This window comes from Amblyomma maculatum, chromosome 4, assembly GCF_055883805.1.
Source record: "Amblyomma maculatum isolate TAMU_Amacu chromosome 4, ASM5588380v1, whole genome shotgun sequence".
In the NCBI taxonomy this organism is placed as follows: Eukaryota; Metazoa; Arthropoda; class Arachnida; order Ixodida; family Ixodidae; genus Amblyomma; species Amblyomma maculatum.
Genome location: NC_139347.1, coordinates 103,464,220 through 103,484,328, shown reverse-complemented (window position 1 = coordinate 103,484,328; position 20,109 = coordinate 103,464,220). Strand labels below are relative to the sequence as shown.

Genomic DNA, 20,109 nt, shown 5'->3' with positions numbered 1-20,109 from the left:
TGTGTGTGTGTGTGTGTGTGTGTGTGTGTGTGTGTGTGTGTGTGTGTGTGTGTGTGTGTGTGTGTGTGTGTGTGTGTGTGTGTGTGTGTGTGTGTGTGTGTGTGTGTGTGTGTGTGTGTGTGTGTGTGTGTGTGTGTGTGTGTGTGTGTGTGTGTGTGTGTGTGTGTGTGTGTGTGTGTGTGTGTGTGTGTGTGTGTGTGTGTGTGTGTGTGTGTGTGTGTGTGTGTGTGTGTGTGTGTGTGTGTGTGTGTGTGTGTGTGTGTGTGTGTGTGTGTGTGTGTGTGTGTGTGTGTGTGTGTGTGTGTGTGTGTGTGTGTGTGTGTGTGTGTGTGTACACGGACGAGCGAGGTAGAAAAAGCGGGTGGCGCTGGCAGGAGCGCTCGCGCTAGGCCCGCTAGCACTTCATTAAACGTCATCTCATGGTCATCGACCATCTTTTCTCTGTCCGCTGTTCTGTTTTCATCGGCTTGCCGCATCGTAACATTTCGTTGCCTCGCAGATTATGACTAGCAGCTTACCGGCATAGCTCAAGCGGAAAGTATACAACAGTTGCATCTTACCGGTACTCACCTATGGGGTTGAAACGTGGAGACTAGCCAAGAGGTTTCTACTTAAATTAACGACAACGCAAAGGGCTATGGAACGAAAATTGGTAGGGGTGACATTAAGAGATAGGAAGCGTGCAGAATGGGTCAGAGAAATAACTCAAGTTACTAACATTCTAATGAAAATCAAGAAGAAATGGGCATGGGCAGGACATGTAGTGCAAAGAGAGGATAACCGATGGTCGCTTAGGGTAACAGACTGGATTCCAAGGCAAGGAAAGCGTCAGCAGAAAGTTAAATGGGCGCTTGAGGTTAAGAAGTTCGCAGGGGTCAAGTGGATGCAGCTAGCACAGAACCGGGTTGTCAGCGCTACGCCGACTACGCCGACCAAAGCGCCCGCTTAGGCATTGTTTACCTTGACCATCGAACGCTGACGCCGCTATCCGACACCGCGCCCAGCCAAGGCTAAAACGAACTTTCTCACGGCCGTCGCCGCAGCACACGAAACCGTAGAGCAAGATCGCGTGAGGAGAGAGGACGAGCCGTCTCTGACGTGTGTGTGACTGGTGTACGTGCCGTTACCAGGGCTTCAACCGTGGGAAGAACGATGTGAAGGTGTGAAATGTGAATACCGAGAGAGTCAGTCGAAGCTGGACCGAGCGATTGGACGGACACGCAGCGCAACAGCGGAGTTCGCACAGGCGCGTTCTTCTTGCGGACTGACATCCACCTAATTTCCTAATACGACCTCAATAAATTAGTTCTTCATGTTTATTTGAGTGTCAGCTAACATGGCGCAGTCGACAGGATGTCAGTCAGACGCAACCACTAAAGACGCAGCGGCTCAACGGCGAACACTCTCGACTCACTCCGACTCAACGACCGTCAACTTTCTGCTGTCCTCGGTCGACCGCAACCGCTTGGGCACTGCTACGAAGAAACAGCTTGCAGACGAATTGAAAGCAAGACAACTGCCGTGCTCCGGAAGCAAGGACGATCTAGTCTCACGAATCCTCGAAGACAACGTTGGTCGACGAGTCTCCGAAGATATGGACACGCCAACGCTAAACCAGGCTGCCAACGACTACGACAGGCAGGCGTACCTGGAGGCGCTGTCTACAATCAAGGAGCTACGCGCCGAGGTGGAGACTGTCCGAATGCTGCTTGCCCAGGCGACCACGGCTACCGCACCTGGAGTGCACGGGGGTGGCAACGTCAGTGCAGACGCCCCAACGCCAGCGCAAAACGTTACGAGTTCTGCACCAAGCCCACCACCCGCTGAAGTTCCAGCTGACGACACGAGAGCTGCAACTACGGAGATACCGATAACGATAACGCCAACTTACGCTACTGGTGATGGAGGACCGAATATGGCTGCGATTCTAGCCATGATCGCCACCACGCAAGCACAGCTGGCCAACGCGTTGACGAGGACTCCCGCACCCACGGCATCAGTGCAGATCCATTCAACGAGCGACACATCATCCGCCATTCCTTTGTATGACGGATCGCCACACCAAAGTGTAAGCGGCTGGATTTCCCAAGTAGAGCGCATCGCTGCTCTAGCGCACTGGACGGAGTCACTAACGCTGGCTAGCGCGGCAACACGTCTAACGGGAGCTGCGAGAGACTGGCACAGCTCGTACGGGACGATGTGCAACACGTGGCCCGAGTGAAAAGAAGCCCTCACCACCCGCTTCAAACGAAATCTCTCAATGCAAGAGTTCCTTGACCTCCAAGGGAAACGACGCCTTGAAGCGTCCGAGTCCATCGTGGAATACATGTATTCAAAGAACTCTGTCCTCGACAAGGCGCCGTACCCACTCGCCAACGAGGAAAGGATCTCCCTAATACTGAGTGGAATAGAAGACGACACCTGGGCGAATCCGCTTGCAGCGCAGTGTTGCACTACAGTGACGGAGTTGATCGACCGTGCAGCCCAACTTGACTCGCGACGCCGCACGACAATTTCGCCCGCTTGCAACGACACGGACGCACGACCCCGCCTAACGAGTCAACGCAGTCAACTCAGGCGATCCAGCGGAGTGTCCAACGCTCCTCCAGATGACGACAGGCCGCACGAAACCCGAAGATCTACGCAGTCGAGACAGCCTACCGTAAGGTCATGCTATAACTGCGGCGACACCGGCCACCTATCCCGAGAATGCAGCAAACCCAAAACCGCAGCTACCATCCGGGCAGAGCAGCGACGATCTGCCACGTTCAACAGCGCCAACAGCGGCACACCACCCAACAGGCAAGCAAACTGTTTCTTGCACTCCACCGGCGGCACATTGCCAATCGTTACAGGACGCGTAAACAACAGGCCGCTCAAGATTTGTGTTGACAGTGGAGCCAATGTGTCAATTCTGAGTGAAGAGGCACTTTGCGCGGACATTGATACGCACGCCCGGCACGCTACGGAGTCGATCCAAGTCCTAAACCAAACTATTAATCCATCACGCGCGGCAACGCTCAGTGTTGAGGTGGGAACAACGAAAGTGCTTCTCCGAGACGTAGTCGTCGCGCCGTTGCCGGAATCTATAGACCTTATTCTCGGATCCGACTGGCGCCGCACCGCCAACGTGGATGTGACCTTCCATCCAACTAATGATGTGACTCTTGTGCAAGTTACCGAAACTGCCAACGCGTCATCGAGCTCGTCAACCCAGCGTCCGAAATCCACGCAACGAACGGGAGAGGCTCTGATAGCTTCGTTCTGTCAGCAAGCCGCTGAGCCTTCTTCCTACGATAATGGCTTTGTGCGATTCAGTGCGAAGGACTGCGCTCCCGACGAAGATTTCAAAACTCTGGTAGAAGACGCGGTATCAAAAATGACCAAGCACGCTAATGCTGGCGAAAATGATGCGCTTAGATCTATCCTACACAAGCATCATGAGGCCTTCACGTCGAAAACGAACACTCTTGGCATGTGTCCCCACGCCGAACACAGCATCGAACTACGGGACAGCGTGCCAGTGACATCGAGACCATACAGGTGCTCTCCAGCCGACCGGCAATTCATCAGAGAACAAGTGGAAGACTACCTCGCCAAGGGTATAATACGGCCAAGCGAGAGTGAATACGGAGCTCCAACAATCGTCGTGGACCAGCCGATGCATCCAACTACCCCACGAAGAATGATGCACGACTATCGCAAGCTTAACGAGAAGACCATCAAAAACAACAGTGCATGGAAGAAGCAACTTCCCAAAGCAACGTTCGCTATTAACGCAACCAAACACCGTCACGGAAACTACAGCCCCTTCTGGCTAATGCATGGCTACGACCCAAAAATTCCCGGAGAGCTCAACATCGCCTCAGTTGAGAACGAGATCGAAGAAGCGGAGCGACTCCACGATCTAGCAAAGGGACGTGCGGAAACAAGGGACTGTCTTCTCGAGAGTCAAAGAGAATCAACCGCCCGATATAACTCAAGGCGACGAGCCCCAGAATTCCATCCCGTAGATCTCGTCGTGCTCGAAGCCGGCGCACGGAACACACTTGACGCGCGCTACGAAGGGCCCTTTGAAATTACAGAAGTGATCGAGCCAAACCTTGTAGTCATAGAAAGACACCACGCACCTGGTAAAATCAACCGAAAAACATTGAACGTTGAACAACTGCGGAGGTACAAGGAGCGAGACCTCGTCGCTAATGAGCTTATGCCATCTCCCCGAAATGCTTGCACCTGAGGACAGGCGCAAATTCGGGAGGCTCGTGTCAGCGCTACGCCGACTACGCCGACCAAAGCGCCCGCTTAGGCATTGTTTACCTTGACCATCGAACGCTGACGCCGCTATCCGACACCGCGCCCAGCCAAGGCTAAAACGACCTTTCTCACGGCCGTCGCCGCAGCACACGAAACCGTAGAGCAAGATCGCGTGAGGAGAGAGGACGAGCCGTCTCTGACGTGTGTGTGACTGGTGTACGTGCCGTTACCAGGGCTTCAACCGTGGGAAGAACGATGTGAAGGTGTGAAATGTGAATACCGAGAGAGTCAGTCGAAGCTGGACCGAGCGATTGGACGGACACGCATCGCAACAGCGGAGTTCGCACAGGCGCGTTCTTCTTGCGGACTGACATCCACCTAATTTCCTAATGCGACCTCAATAAATTAGTTCTTCTTTTTTATTTGAGTGTCTGCTAACAGGGTTATTTGGAAAAATATGGGAGAGGCCTTCGCCCTGCAGTGGGTATAGTCAGGCTGATGATGATGATGAACATTTGGTTGGAGGTGCGAGGTACTTCATCATCACCCCCTCATCCTGGTCTGTAGCTTCGGCGCCCTGCTACTTCTTGCCCCGGCATGGCTGATCCCCAACCTGCTGGAGCCAGCAAGATCTTGCCGTTCCTCCGCCTCGTCCCCCCGCCTCGACCACAAGTGTCACTACATATCTAGAACGTGAGTCGAAAAACCAGAGAGGTGTACATCTCGAGAAACAACTTTTAGTATAACCATAAACAACGATAAAAACCAAAAAAAAAAAAAAAAGAGGTTACAGGGCACAAATCAGCATGCACACATCAGGCAACACCACACGCAGGTGGATTTAAGGATCGCGACAATATGGTCCTAATTGGTCTTTAGAGTCCTTCACGAAAAAAAATGAATCGATGAGTATGCAAATGTTCAAATCGGTACTTAGCGGCGGTTCAGATGAGGAGTGTCGCTCGAGTTGTCCTCGCTGGGGCCTCCGGAGCGTAGCCGAAGGGGCGTCTCGACGATCCGGATCGCGGCCGAGATACGTCGGCCTAGGAGGGCAGCCTCGATGCGTCTTTTCCACTCCAGGTCCAAAACTCGTCTCTTCTTCCCTGCCCCCGGGGCAGCCGCACGGAGCAGGCGTCGTCGCATGCATACCGTTCTCCTCTCCCGCCGGGAGCATTGCGCCCATGTATCTTCCCAGCCGTGGGATCCGTGAGTTGGCGTGACCTTGAGGTTCCCGAAACCACGCGGCTACGACGTCTGGTCTTCTGTCTAAACGATTATTGCTTCCGCGCAGACGCGCGCACTTTACGCCGTCTGCCTCGCTCCGTCCTCGTGGTATACGTCTGCTTCGCCTTTTGCGGGCCGGTTGTTTCTTCGTTTCCGTTCTTGTTAATTCTTTGCTTTTCTTCCTGAGGCGGAGTCTTGCACTCACATGTGACAAGTACCCCCACACTTAAGAGTTTTCCCGCAAGGAAAACTACTCACTGGCGTAATAAACACACACGCACAGGCAAACGTCACAACAAACGGCACTGTTCACATAGTACAAACCATCAATAGCAAAGCTCGAACACACGTGCATACTTCTTTTCTGCTGCTATATGGACATGCTACACGTGCTGACAAATATAGCCTTAGTTCAGCCTACTTAGGAAGTCCGCTCCTACGTTTTCTCTCCCTTTTATATACTCGATGTGGAAGTCGTACTCCTGTTGAGTCAGACTCCACCTCATTAGCCTTCCGTTTGACCATTTAGTTTTTGTCAAACACTGTAGGGGCTGGTGATCCGTCTGTACTTTGAAATGTGTTCCGTAAAAGTACAAGTGGAACTTCTTTACTGCCCACACCAGTGCTAAACATTCCTATTCTACCATCGAGTAGTTCTTTTCGCACTGGCTAAGCTTCTTGCTCGCATACGCCACAGGGTGAAGGATGCCGTCTTCCTCCTGCATCAGTACTGCGCCCAGAGCTGTGTCTGATGCGTCCGTGGGCAAAACAAATTCCTTGTCTACATTAGCGGCTAGCAAGACGGGTGGTTGCGCCAAGCATTCTTTCAGTTGACTGAACGCTTCTTGGTGTCGGTCAGTCCAGTGCACCGCATTTGGCGCCCCTTTCTTTGTCATCTCTACGAGTGGGAGAGCTTTGTCGGCGTACTGTGGGATGAATTCCCTGTAATATCCAGTTAATCCTAAAAACGACTGCACCTGTTTTTTGGTGTTTGGTCTTGGTGCCGCCTGTATTTTTTCCAGGATATCTGGCTTCGTCGCTATCCTGCCCATTCCTATCTTGTGCCCGAGAAAAGACACTGATTCAAACCCGACCTCACACTTAGTGGGCTTCACCGTCAGGTTTGCCTCACAGAGTCTCTCGAACAGGGCTTCGAGCGCATTCAGATGTCCTTGCCAAGTATCTGTGGCGACCAGAATGTCATCTATATAGTGGTGTACATCTGGAAGACCGCCCAAAACCTTTCTCATTAGCTTAGTGAACGTGGCTGCGGCAGTCTTTAAGCCAAACGGCATGAATCGAAACTGGAACAGGCCGTTAGCGCATGAGAAAGCTGTTTTTTCTTTGGAACCTTCCTCCATAGCTATTTGCCAATAACCTTTCGCGAGGTCGAACTTCGAGAAAAATTTCTTCTGCGCGACGCTCGCAAACACCACATCGATTCTCGGAATCGGCTCGCTGTCAGGGATTAACACGCTATTGAGCCGCCTGAAATCAACACAAAGTCGATTGGAGCCATCTGTCTTCTTGACAACTACGAGGGGTGAGTTATAGGCAGACTCCGTGCGTTCAATTATGCCAAGTTCCAGCATATCTTCTACTTCTCTCTCGACTGTCTTGTGTGCAACCAGTGGCAAAGGATACTGCCTGACGTATATGGGCTGCTCGGTGGTCAGTCGCAGCTTGCACTCAAAAAGCTTCGTCTTCCCGGGCAGGTCTGAGAAATGGTGTCGTATCGCTCCAGCAGACACTTGACTTGCGCTATCTTTTCTGCGTCCTGAGTCGGGTTAAGCGCCGCGTCCCTTGCTCCCGATGTCTTTCTTGTGTTGAAAGTAGGCACTTCCCCCGCGTCCGGTTCATCCTTGATGACCATGCAGGCGATTGTATGGTCAAGATCAGGGCGCCTCTCTTCATAACCTTTCAGCATATTTATGTGGAATACTTTTTTGTTTCCGTTCACGAGCAGCTCATAGTCTACTTCATTCTTCTTTGCTGTTACTGGAAATGGGCCCTTCCACTGCATTGTGAGCTTGTTCTTTTCACTTGGCAGCAGGATCAAGGCTTTGCCCCCTGGCTTGAGCTGTCGATTCACCGACTTTCGATTATAAAATTTCTTATACTTCTCCTTTGCGGCTTCCATGTTGCAGTGTGCGATCTTGCAGGTTTCTTCCAACCTCTCTCTCAGCTCCAGTACGTAGGTATACGTGGCCTTCTGTTCCGTTCCCAATTCTTTATTGGACCAGAACTCTCGGAGAATGGTTAGTGGTCCTCTGACGGCTCTGCCGTATAGCATTTCAAACGGCGAGAACTCCAAACTTGACTGAGGGACCTCGCGATATGCAGATAGCAGTGCCGGGAGGTATCGATCCCAGTCGGCCGGTCTTTCTTGGCACATTTTCCTCATCATGTGCTTGATTGTCCCGTTGAAGCGCTCCACCAGGCCGTTGCACATCGGGTGATAGGGGGTTGTCAGCAGTTGCTTCATTGACATGAGTCGGCTCACTTCCTGCATCAAGACCGATGTGAAATTCGATCCCCGGTCTGTAAGCATCTCTTTCGGCACACCATATCGTGAAAACATCTCGAGTAGCGCTTCGGCCACCTCGACTGTATCGATAGTTTTCAAGGCGGTAGCATCCGGGTACCTAGTCGCCATGTCGACCAGGTTGATGACGTACCGATTTCCTCTTCTTGAGGAGGGTGTCATAGGCCCAATGATGTCGACTGCCACCCTCTGGAATGGCATTTCAATGGTCGGCATAGTTGCAAGTGGTGCTTTCCCAACTCTTCCTTTCGGTATCGTTCTTTGGCATATGCAAGATCTGACATACCGCTTCACGTCACTCTGCAGGCCAGGCCAGTAGAATTTTTCGGTTATTCTGTTCACTGTGTTCTTGGCACCTTGGTGTCCAGCCATAATCGAATCGTGACCCAGACACATGACGGATGGTCTCAATTCTTTTGGTGTCACTAGTTGTAGGGCTTCCCTTCCTGAGTTGAAAGTACATTTTCGGTACAAAAGCCCATCTTGGATGAGAAACTGAAATGTCGTCCGGCCTTTCTTTCTTTTTAGAATTTCGCCAACCTTCTTGAAACAGTCCGCCAGTGACGCGTCGTTGCTTTGCTCCTGCACTACCTTCTCGGGAGTCACCTTCAGTAGTTCCGCCGCAGGAACCTTGAGTTTGGGCATCTTCCCTTGTGCTGCTTTTGCTACTCTAGTCTGTACGGCCGACGACACTGTGGGTGTTTCGACTTTTCCTTCAGCCGGCTCTAGGTTTCCGCTGCACTCTCTTGAAATCACGTTGGAGGGAGTCTTCACAACGGTTTCCTCATCTTTTCCATCCTGATCCGGGAAATGTTCCCCACTGAGGGTCCAGTCGGCATCGGGATCGTCAACTTTTCGTACGCCCGCGATGTGTCCTAGCACCAAGTCATATAGGGGTGCATCTAGGCATTTCGCCAAGACCGGTCCCGAGTAGTACGGTGTAGAAATGCAAATCATTGCCTCGGGAAGGTAACGAACCGTGCTGTCAACCAGTAGCACCGCCGCAAGTTGACCGGTAAGCTCCTCATCTTCAACAAGGCCCCTTCTTACTAGGACAGTGTTTGTGCCACTGTCTCTCAACACGCTCATGCGCTGTCCGCGAATTTCACCTTTAACTACAGGCATGGACTCGCTGACGGTTAAGTGCCTTGCCGTTTCACCTTCCGATCTCTCACCCTCTGCCGTCTTTTCGACTTCCTCTGCGGTCAAGTCAGTTTGTCGGGGATGTACGATACACGCGGCTTTCTCTTGCGTCCGATATCTGCAGTCTTCTGTACGGTGGCCCCTCTTGTTGCAGTTTTGGCAGAATGTCTGCGTCTGCCCTCTATTTCCTCCAAGCCTACAGTCCGAGGCGCGGTGTCCAACCCGGTTGCACAAGAAACACCTCGGGGGTTGCCTAAATGTGCCACTTTGCACTCCTCGCTTTACCGCGTCGACATCGGAAGCTCTCCCGTTGTCTTCCTTGACCTTTCCCAGGTTTCTATGGTCTTGGGCTTCCATGAACTGGTCAGCATATTCTGTAAATTCCTCTACTGTCTTCAACTTCCGCTCTTTCAGAAATATGGCCAACTTCGGGTGACAGCAGGCCAAAAACTGTTCTGCCACCATTAGATCTCTCACCCCTTGGTATGTTTTTTCAACCTCTGCCATTTCCAACCATCGCTCCAAGTAGTTCGACAATCGCGATGCGAACTGCTTTGCTGTTTCCGCATCATTTGGTTTACTGCTTCGAAACCTATCTCGAAAACCTTCCGCGGTTAAACGGAACCTCTGCAGAAGTGTTTTCTTCACTTTGTCATAGTCCGTCGACTCTGATGCGGGCATCCTCCCAAAGACTGTTAATGCCTCGCCCACCAGACAAAGGCTCAGGGCTGTTGCCCATTCGCTCTTACTCCATCCTTGGCCTGTTGCGATTCTCTCGAAACGGTGCAAATACGCATCCAAATCGTCCCGCTTATCGTCAAAAGGAGCCATCAGCTTCCTTGGACAGACCGCTGTTGGGCGTGGGGCCCCAACACCTGACGAGAGTCCTGTTGCCTCTGGCACGGCTCCAACGTTAGTGTTCGCAAGGCGTAAACTGAGTTCAAGCACTTCTTTTTCCTGTGCCATTCTCTTTTCTTCTACCTCAGCCATCCGCTTAGCTCTCTCTTCTGTTTCACGTGCCTGCTCGCGAGCCCTGTCGCTCTCTTCAAGCGCCTGCCTGTGCGCCAACTCTTTTTCCTCTCTGTGTCTCGTTTTCTCTTCCTCATAAAGAGCCATTGTTTCCTCTTTCGTGAACCCGAGCTTTTCGGCTCTAAGCATAAGCTTTTGGAGGTCCATCTCTCTGGTTTTAACACGAACACAAGCGTGTTGACTTTAACGTTCAGACAAAAGGACTAAAGAGAATCCTGGCAGGCTCGCCATAAATTTGTCACTACATATCTAGAACATGAGTCGAAAAACCAGAGAGGTGTACATCTCGAGAAACAGCTTTTAGTATAACCATAAACAACGATAAAAACCAAAAAAAGAAAGAGGTTACAGGGCACAAATCAGCATGCACACATCAGGCAACACCACACGCAGGTGGATTTAAGGATCGCGACAATATGGTCCTAATTGGTCTTTAGAGTACTTCACGAAAAAAAAAAAACGAATCGATGAGTATGCAAATGTTCAAATCGGTACTTAGCGGCGGTTCAGATGAGGAGTGTCGCTCGAGTTGTCCTCGCTGGGGCCTCCGGAGCGTAGCCGAAGGGGCGTCTCGACGATCCGGATCGCGGCCGAGATACGTCGGCCTAGGAGGGCAGCCTCGATGCGTCTTTTCCACTCCAGGTCCAAAACTCGTCTCTTCTTCCCTGCCCCCGGGGCAGCCGCACGGAGCAGGCGTCGTCGCATGCATACCGTTCTCCTCTCCCGCCGGGAGCATTGCGCCCATGTATCTTCCCGGCCGTGGGATCCGTGAGTTGGCGTGACCTTGAGGTTCCCGAAACCACGCGGCTACGACGTCTGGTCTTCTGTCTAAACGATTATTGCTTCCGCGCAGACGCGCGCACTTTACGCCGTCTGCCTCGCTCCGTCCCCGTGGTATACGTCTGCTTCGCCTTTTGCGGGCCGGTTGTTTCTTCGTTTCCGTTCTTGTTAATTCTTTGCTTTTCTTCCTGAGGCGGCGTCTTGCACTCACATGTGACAACAAGACATGATGAAAGAGAGACTGGCCCGAGACGCCACACAGAACCACAAGACACAATGGGAGACCCGAACGACCATATGTGACTCCATAGACCAGATGTGCTGACCAATGACCCCACGACCCAAGACACCGCTACACTTGAAGACATTCTCCCCTGTAATGCCATGTGGTACGTGTCTTGGCCTCCGCCAACGAGTCGTGGCAGCGTGTGGCCTGAGAGTGTCCTGGGCCAAGGTTCATCTGGAATCATCGTGCCGGCAAGCCGTTCTATTCCTTCTTCCTCCTCTTCTTCCAGACACGCCCATCATCCATCATCATGCCATGGAATCATCAACATCGGTAAGCTTTCCCTTCCACTATCAGGACGATCGCTGGGTGGTATCTACAATTGAATATTTGCCTGCTATACATATGTGTTGCGGGCAGAGAATTTTTCCTAATAATTTCCAATAGCACCGCCATATTTATCAGGTTAGATTGATTTCAGAAAGTACTCAACTATTCTGAGATTACCAAACAGGAAAGCCAAACGGAGACAAGATCTTGCTGGAGTGTTGGTCACATCGATATAAGCAGTACGTAAGACAACCTTACGCAGCATTTTGATTTTCAGTGCTTTACGTTTTTTATGGGTGTTTTGGCAGGAAGCATTTCTTTGGTCGTGGTGGAAATCTCGCGCGCGCGATATCTGTTCGCGAAATCTGTCTGCAAGGTTCCACGAGATCTTTTCTTCTTGTCTAGCGTTCCTGCTGTGTCCATGGTGACGTAGGAGGTGTGACGACGAGCGACGCCGTACCGCCAATCCCACATTTGCAGGAGCACTGCAATAAACGGGCGCCAAGGGACGCCATGCGAGAGAAGCGACGGCGCGGCGTCCAGATCCACACTTCTAGGCGCACTGCTACGGATGCGTGCCAAGTAGCGTGCCATGTACTGTGAGCAGCAGCAGCGGTCAGACATTGGAATTTCTTCAGTGCAGGTTCTGCAGCGCTCTCTGGTGCACCACACACATTGAAATATAGTGAATTGTGGCAAATAAAGAGTAGAGATGGTTTGACTAAGTTAATCACAAAATATCCTGCAGCAGCAGAGCGCTTTGACGCGATTGCGTTGGCTGTATCAACGATTAATGCGTAATAAATGTACGGCTACGTCGGCACTTTCGTGTAACCAGAAGTTGTCGTGGCTATTACGTACGAACGAAACGATTCTAAAAAAAGAATGCTTGCATTAGAGAATGAAAAAAAATGTCGCTGGAAAAATAATTTGGTGCAGTAGTAGTTCTGCAGCACTAATATGTTCCTTGTTTGAGGACTACAACTTTTAGCCAAGCAAAATTAGTTACATTTTTCGCTTACTCTTTAGAAAAAAAAACTGTGTACATACAGTCTTGAACTATGTGTGGATTGTTGCAAATTACACACGGCAGGATATTGTTATAGGCAATTGCTTGTGTATAAAAGGTTTATGATTGCATCTGTGTTGTTCCGGTTAGGTAATTATCAGTTCAGTTCAGTCGTTGAGTCGTGCCCGACTCTTCGTGACCCTATGGACCATGTCACGCCACGCTTTCCGGTCTCTCACTATCTTCCTAACATCACATAACTTCCTAACATCCTAACATATAGGTAATTGTACCTGATAATATTGACAGTGATATCGAGCACTCGTTTTCAAAGACCACATTTGTGCATTTGTCCTCCAACGTGTATTAAAGGAATATTCATTTAATTTTCTTAGCTCTTGCCATGTGCAAGTCAATAGGGCAGTATCAATAGGCAGTGGTGGTGAGGTAAATATGAATGCAAATGCGATAGTGCAGTTTTAGAATTCTTGTACAAGGCTGAATCGGGTAAACTTGCCATATAGAAATCACTGATAAAAAAAAAAAAAAAAAGATGCTGTAGGGAGGTGCGTGTTTAGATTTAATCGTAACTATAACTTAATAGTTGGCCGCCTGCCTTGACTGGAGGAGGTGGTTCGAATCCCGCCAGCGGACACCCACGGGTACGAATGGGCGCAAGCGTCCCTCGTCCTGGCGCCAGGCTTTTTTCACGGGTGTGCGCTTGAGAAAAGCTCCGTAACTACCACTGCACTACTGTCGGCACAAAACCCCGTTTCGAACGATTTGAGATCTTGTATAGTTGGTTCCCGCTGTTTTGGTTCTCACATCGGACCTTGGTAGCAACAGCAGCAGTCCTCGCAAATTAAAAAGGCCACATACTGGGTCCTGTCATACGGTGTCGATATAAGGTTGTCGGCTGGGCTGTCAGCGCCTTGGTTCCCCTCCGTTATTTGATTTTATTTTAGTTGTTCCTGTACCTATTGTTACACAACAGGTGCTAGTGCAACCAGAAGGAATTTGAGCAGAGCAACGCGAAGGCACTTCTTTTGTTTGCATTTCAGTTTATTGCCTTTTTTATGCCAGTCGCAATTACTGTTAAGTTACTAGTTTTTATATGTGAGGTCAGTCAAAGTCTTACGATATAGCGAGCTCCACGAAACGAAGCTAACAGGGCCGACCTGCGAGTCACTTCTACTGCACGTAACTCTTTCGGGCGGCAGTGCCTCACACGCAGGTGCCTCAAAAGAATGACGCATAGACGACGGGCATCGTGACGATGGGTTACGTTACGAGACTGAAGGTTTATTTACAGGACTGGGACAATGTCTGAGAAGAGAGAAAAGCATGAAAGGGGGCGAGGGAAGACAGGGAGAGGGCTGTCTACTGTAGCTTCTGCATGTTTTGCCGGTCACTGGCCTTCGCGGTGTAGGAGCGGGCCGTCTGCAGCTTCGCCTCGGGTTTCGTTTGCGCGTTCGAAGGGCGGACGTTTTTGTCTGGGAGCCTTCTTGCATTTTCATTTTCTTCCTGCGTTCATCTGCTGCCCCTTATTATGGTGTTCTAAGAAGGCATCTTCTCCCATTTCTACACCTGTAGTCTACACATGAAAGCATAGAGCAACTACTGTAGGACTGACCTTTAGAGCCAGGCCAATGCGGTACTTGCAGCTGCAGCACTACTGATTCATCGTATTTTGTGGAGCTAAAATGGCAATGGTGTGGTACCAATTACTGTAGGACTCTCGACGAGCACGTTCGTAACAAAAACACTTGATTAAGTAGCGCTGACAAACAAGCTAACTTTAAACTTGGCCCGTGGTGCTTTAAGCTTGACCAGATAATGCGTTAAGGGGTGTTAACCGTCTTCAAATATGAACTACCGCCTTTTCAAGTTTACAATACCACGAGAAGAAAGAATATAAACGTTTTAGAGCTTTGGAAAACCTCTCAAAGCCGCACCGAGCCATTCTATCCTCTACTGCTCTACAACGCGTTGTCCGGGAGGATATTCGTCCCAACCGAGATGTTAACAAGGCCAGCACACCCCAGCACCCTACGTCCCGATATCGGATGGGCGATTAAAGGCCAGCAAATCACGCAGCGTTGCAAATCTTAGTCCAGCCACGTGGCTTCACCTCGCCACTTTGTTCATACGAGTGCGCGTAGTTTACTTTGTTGAATATCGCCCATCCGATGTCCTGAGGTTAACTGCTGAGAAAGAATACCATGCAGCGGTCTTATTACATTCTCTAAAATGACGGGCTATCCCCATGGAACGCCAAAACAACTACGCGATAGCGCTTCGGACCACATATGTTGGAGGGGTGCGGCGGATTCAGGGTGCCAATAGTACGAACAGGAAGCTAGACTTTGCAGTTGAGCCACATCATAAAGTATCGTGACGTTGCACATCACCCGACCAAATAATGCTCGCTCATGTCACCTGTTAACTATCATTTTCATAGTCATGACCGTAATTTGTATGACGAAAGGGCCGCCTACTAAGCCGAAGCCGACGCCGACAGAGAAGCCAGATTTCGTGATCAAAGTGATCGAGTTAAACTTCGCTGTTGTCGACCGTGTGACGCATAATGGCTCAAAAATCACGAGGATGTCTGATTGACATGGGAGCTGGCAGGTGACATGTCTGGGCACTTACTGGCATAGGCGCATTGAGCGGCCTCATGATTCCGGATGACATGATTGAGTTACAAGGAGCAGCAAATCCAAGCAGCTTATGATGGTGAGATATGCGAGTCGAAAACACCGATAAAACTTTACCCTCTGTTTGCATCGGCCTTTCGCGACAATTACTACCGTCAGCCTGAAGGCTCCGTACAGTGAGCAGGGGGCACTGCGGAGAAACGCTGCACTCTGTGCCCCCGTGGCGGATTCCGCGTTACTGAGCAGGTGGAGGCACGGCCGATCTCGAATGGAGAACACGGTTCTTAGGAAAGAGAGAACGTACGTTCTCCCTCGAGACAAGCCGTTGCCGATGATGCAGTGGAGGCGGTAGGCAGCCAGTGGCCACATTCCTGCGTCTGTGCACGACCAGCAAGCTTGATTGTGTGTGATGGCATGCACTAGCCTTTGCATTGTGGCTAGTGACATTCTGTAGGTCTCGTCCCATTAAAGGAATAAAGAAGGAAACTCAAACTAATGTTGCTGTGCGGACCACACTGAGCAAGGTTTGTCCCTCGCAGGCCAGGAGGCGGAAAAAAATGAGAAATTAAAAAAAGAAGCTAACAAAAACAATTGGGAGCCAAGTACCATAAATAACGATATAATAAAAAAAATAAACAAAATATTTTGTTGTCATAACACGGGGGGAGGGGGGCTCCAGTTCTTAGTTGAAACGAAAAGCGGTACGATTCTTCGTTCTGCTGGAACGCCGGATAAAATCCGCTTCCGAATCGCTCAGCTTGAGGTAGTACTGAAATGGTACACCGGTTAATAAATACCACGCTTCGATTGATAATTCAATTCACTCTCGCCCTACCATCTGTTATACTGACCGTCTTGGTTAGTTCAGCTGGCAGAGTGACTGCCCCGGAAAGGCGGTGGTCCCGTGTTCGATCTCCGGTCCAGAACGAATTTTTCTTCACCTACGAAGTTTCTGAGAAAGCTGTATAGCTTTCCTTTGTAGCCGTATGGCTACGCTTGGATGAATGTCAATTCGTAATTTCTTCCTTATTACGTCTCTATTCCATCCTAGGGGTTCCCCTTAAATATTTGACTAAAATATTTGCCCAAAAATAGAAATGCACACTTAGAAATGAGAGGGCGGGTTCTAAGATGCCTTGCTTTTGGAGGCAGAGTTTTGTGCCATCGAAAGTGCGCACTGTCGCCCCCGCAAATGCGCCGGGCGAGGGGCGCGATAGAGCACGAATACCCATTGTGTGTGCGATATCATTAATGGCCACGACTCCTGCCATTAGCAGTGCGGCAAACATAGGATGCACGTTTTGTCCATCGTTCCAGAAATACGTGCTCTGCACTCGAAATGCGCGCCAAGAGAGGGGGGAAGATAGACGGGGGTTTGGCTGGAGATCAGGCAAGCAATTCGTGTTCCAGGTCCTCCTCTTGTTAGTCTCTTTCAAGCCAGGACTAAGCATTAGTCCTCCGATATGGCACGCTTCTCGCCAAGTTCTCCTGTCGTGGAGTTATGGCCCGATTTGAGGGCCAAACTGGACGTTACTCCCCCTTCAACCTGTTTTGTTTTTCTTAGAGTGTATAACGGTTATATTTTACCTGTAATCACCTATAGAGCTGAAACGTGGTGGCTGAAGAAAATGTTGCACTCAAGTTGAAGACAACACCGAGAGCTATGGAAAGAAAATTGGTAAGAGATAGAAAGCGTGCAGAGTGGGTCGGAGAAATAATGAAAGTTATTCACATTCTAATGGAAAAAAAATGGGCATGGCCAGGGCATGTAGTGCGAAGAGATGATAATCGACAGTCTCTAAGGGTAACAAATTAGATTCCAAGGGAAGGGAAGCGTAACAGGGGGCGGCGGAGAGTTACGTGATAGGATAAGGTTGAGCAGATCGCAGCGGTCAATTGAATGCAAACTAGCACAGGGCAGGTCAAGTATCAGAGTAATATGGGGGAGGCCTTCGCCTTGCAGTGGATATAGTCCGGTTGATAATTATGAATCACGAACAGGCCCTCATAGTGGGTGATATAATACTATATAATACTCTCTACAAGTGGTGGTTCCCTGTGATATCGTAATAGTCAGGTAGACATTAGTAAAAGTCGCAAATGAATTAGTACGCTCTCCACTTAATAAACCTCGCCACATTGTAAATGTTTGATGTGACCCTCCTCTAACGCAGTTCATAGGCTTTGAACGGGCTCGTTATACTCTATAAAATAATACCATTTGGGGTTCTTAGTCAATGAAAACTGCAGCGAGAAAGGAGGCTAGTTTCGGCACCCATTCTAAAACTGTGGTGAATCTTTACCGCGATCGAAATAGACCTCGTCGGGATCACCACAGGCACTGTGGAGCTTTTCCCAAGAAAGTCTGTGCAGACACGTATGCAGTGAATATGTTCAAAACAGATTTCTTATGTGATCAGTTTCATAGCAGCATAGTATACACAAGCTTTCTTTGTTATTTTTGGCGCCTTACTGTGGATCCTGAATTTATATTTTTTCCGAAAGGGTAAAGATTGTCTTGAGGCTGGGATAACCTGCGAGGGCAGATAAGACGCCATGAGTGGTGTAGCTTTGGAGAATGTAATACATTGTCTTTTCACTGTAAACATCACCAGATAATGTGCAAGGATCTGAGTGAGGTACCGTACATGTGCTCTCGTACTGTCAGCAATGATACACACAATAATGCTATGTTCCTTAGTGATGGTAACAGTTTCTGTTGTAGATGCACAATTTGGCAGCTCAAAGCACACCAAGAGAGCTCGATCGTGCTCGTTCGCGAGCGTGAAGATGGATGTCTTCGTTATACTATCATTACAAGAAGAATGTACAGCACATAGCAGAGGTATAGCGCAGGGTAGAATTGTAACATTGAGTGTAGTGGCGCGTAGCATGAATACGACACCGGTAACAACAGAATATGCACAAATAGGGCCAGCTCAGTTCTCACGTATGCCGAGGTTGGTATAGAGTCCATCGCGTTTGTATATAATGCCATGAAGCAAATTAGGTCGAACCATAACACAGCCGGTTTGTTGCAGGCAGTGTGCTTGTGCCTCTACGGCTCACGTGACATCGATGCTGCACTGGAGCAAAAGTGATAGCAGTAAATGTCAGTGACTGCTTTTTAACTTTCATTAACTTATTCTGCACAGCACCACTCAAAACGCCTCAGACAAGTGCAATGTATGTACGTACGTACGTACGTACGTACGTACGTACATACATACATACATACATACATACATACATACATACATACATACATACATACATACATACATACATACATACATACATACATACATACATACATACATACATACATACATACATACATACATACATACATACATGCATGCATGCATGCATGCATGCATGCATGCATGCATACATACATACATACATACATACATACATACATACATACATACATACATACATACATACATACATACATACATACATACATACATACATACATACATACATACATACATACATACATACATACATACATACATACATACATACATACATACATACATACATACATACATACATACATACATACATACATACATACATACATACATACATACATACATACATACATACATACATACATACATACATACATACAAGGGGTGCACCTCATTAGGGATAGCAGCAGTACCAGCATCTCATTAAACAATTTTACTTGACCACTCTCAGTTTATCTTTAACAATGCTTTGTCACCTACCGAAGTCACCAGAGCCGGCGATCCACGAGACATTTTTTGACCCCTTTCAGTTCTACTAAACATGAATTTTTTTTTTCAGTTCCCATTTCGGCACACCTCATTGCTTCCCCAAAGATGTAACAAGGCTTATACTATGGGCAAGGATGTAAGTACTATTTTCATAGAGTTAGACACTAAAATTTGCGTCACTGTATGCATTTCGGCTGACACGCATAGTATAAAAATCCTTATCATGTAGTAATGCTTTCTGCAAATGTTTCTCATGACCCATTCTGTTCACTCTTTCAACATTGACACACACACACAAAAAAAGCTTTGATCATAACCGCTTTTCTAGCTAAATATTATCCCTTATTAATATCCTCCTTACATCATTTCATGAACGAAATGCACACTTCAAGATACTTCTAGAAGGTAATATACCAATCCTGCATATTACTGAACAGGAAAATCAAAAAATGATATCATGGCCGTGTTCGTTTGTTCTGTTCAATTGTTTATACTTTGTAAAAGTGTGTGTAGGTTATTTCTTTAGTCTTGAGCTGTGGTCCCTGCTGAAACTGTGGGCAATGAACCTGCGAGCAGCATATTGTATACGTTTTTTCTTGTGGCTCTTCTGAAATCTATATGCATTGAGAAAACTTAAGGTTTTTGGAATTTTTAATTATATTATCGCCGCATTTGTGGTACCACAATAGCTCATAAGAGAACCTCTTGTCCCGTTTTCCTTTTACAGGTACCCGTCATTTCTTAGCGGGAACGTGGTTATCTCACGTTACGTTTTACACCCATTATGATAATCTGCGCTTCGAAACGAAATTGTTGCAGAATAGATACGTAAATCTGACGTATAAAGTCTGTATCGAGTTGCTAGATATTGTGACGCTAAATACTCTTATTGCGCTGAAAAAGCCAAGCCAGGGTAAGACAAAGATAATGAAAAACTCGGTTTCATCTGCGAGCGGTAATGTGCCACCTCTCTAAAATGAAGACAAGACGATAGCTAGCCAAGAAAGATTGCAGGCTCATTCTCAATTTTCGGGTGCTCGGGGCCCCACTCTTACATGTTTCATTTCACTACACTTTATTTCAGGGGGATAACACGGCGCAGGAAAGAAAGAATGAACATTGCTTTCGGAGTTTAATGAACAGCAAACTTTGAT

The 20,109-nt window shown here is 48.7% G+C and overlaps 1 protein-coding gene and 1 pseudogene across 1 annotated transcript; one reads left to right on the top strand and one right to left on the bottom strand.

The window, feature by feature from the left end:
* Window positions 1-1,400: 1,400 nt before the first annotated feature.
* LOC146191898 (uncharacterized) lies at window positions 1,401-4,240 on the top strand (annotated as a pseudogene).
* Window positions 4,241-7,153: 2,913 nt separating this feature from the next.
* LOC146191897 (uncharacterized) lies at window positions 7,154-10,345 on the bottom strand. The gene has a single exon (XM_084600396.1). The coding sequence runs from the start codon at window positions 10,343-10,345 to the stop codon at window positions 7,154-7,156; it is 3,192 nt and encodes a 1,063-aa protein (XP_084456522.1).
* Window positions 10,346-20,109: the final 9,764 nt, after the last annotated feature.

What these genes read in the sequence shown, in the direction of transcription:
- LOC146191897 (XM_084600396.1), bottom strand. Translation starts at nt 10,345, where the DNA reads ATGGACCTCCAAAAGCTTATGCTTAGAGCCGAAAAGCTCGGGTTCACG.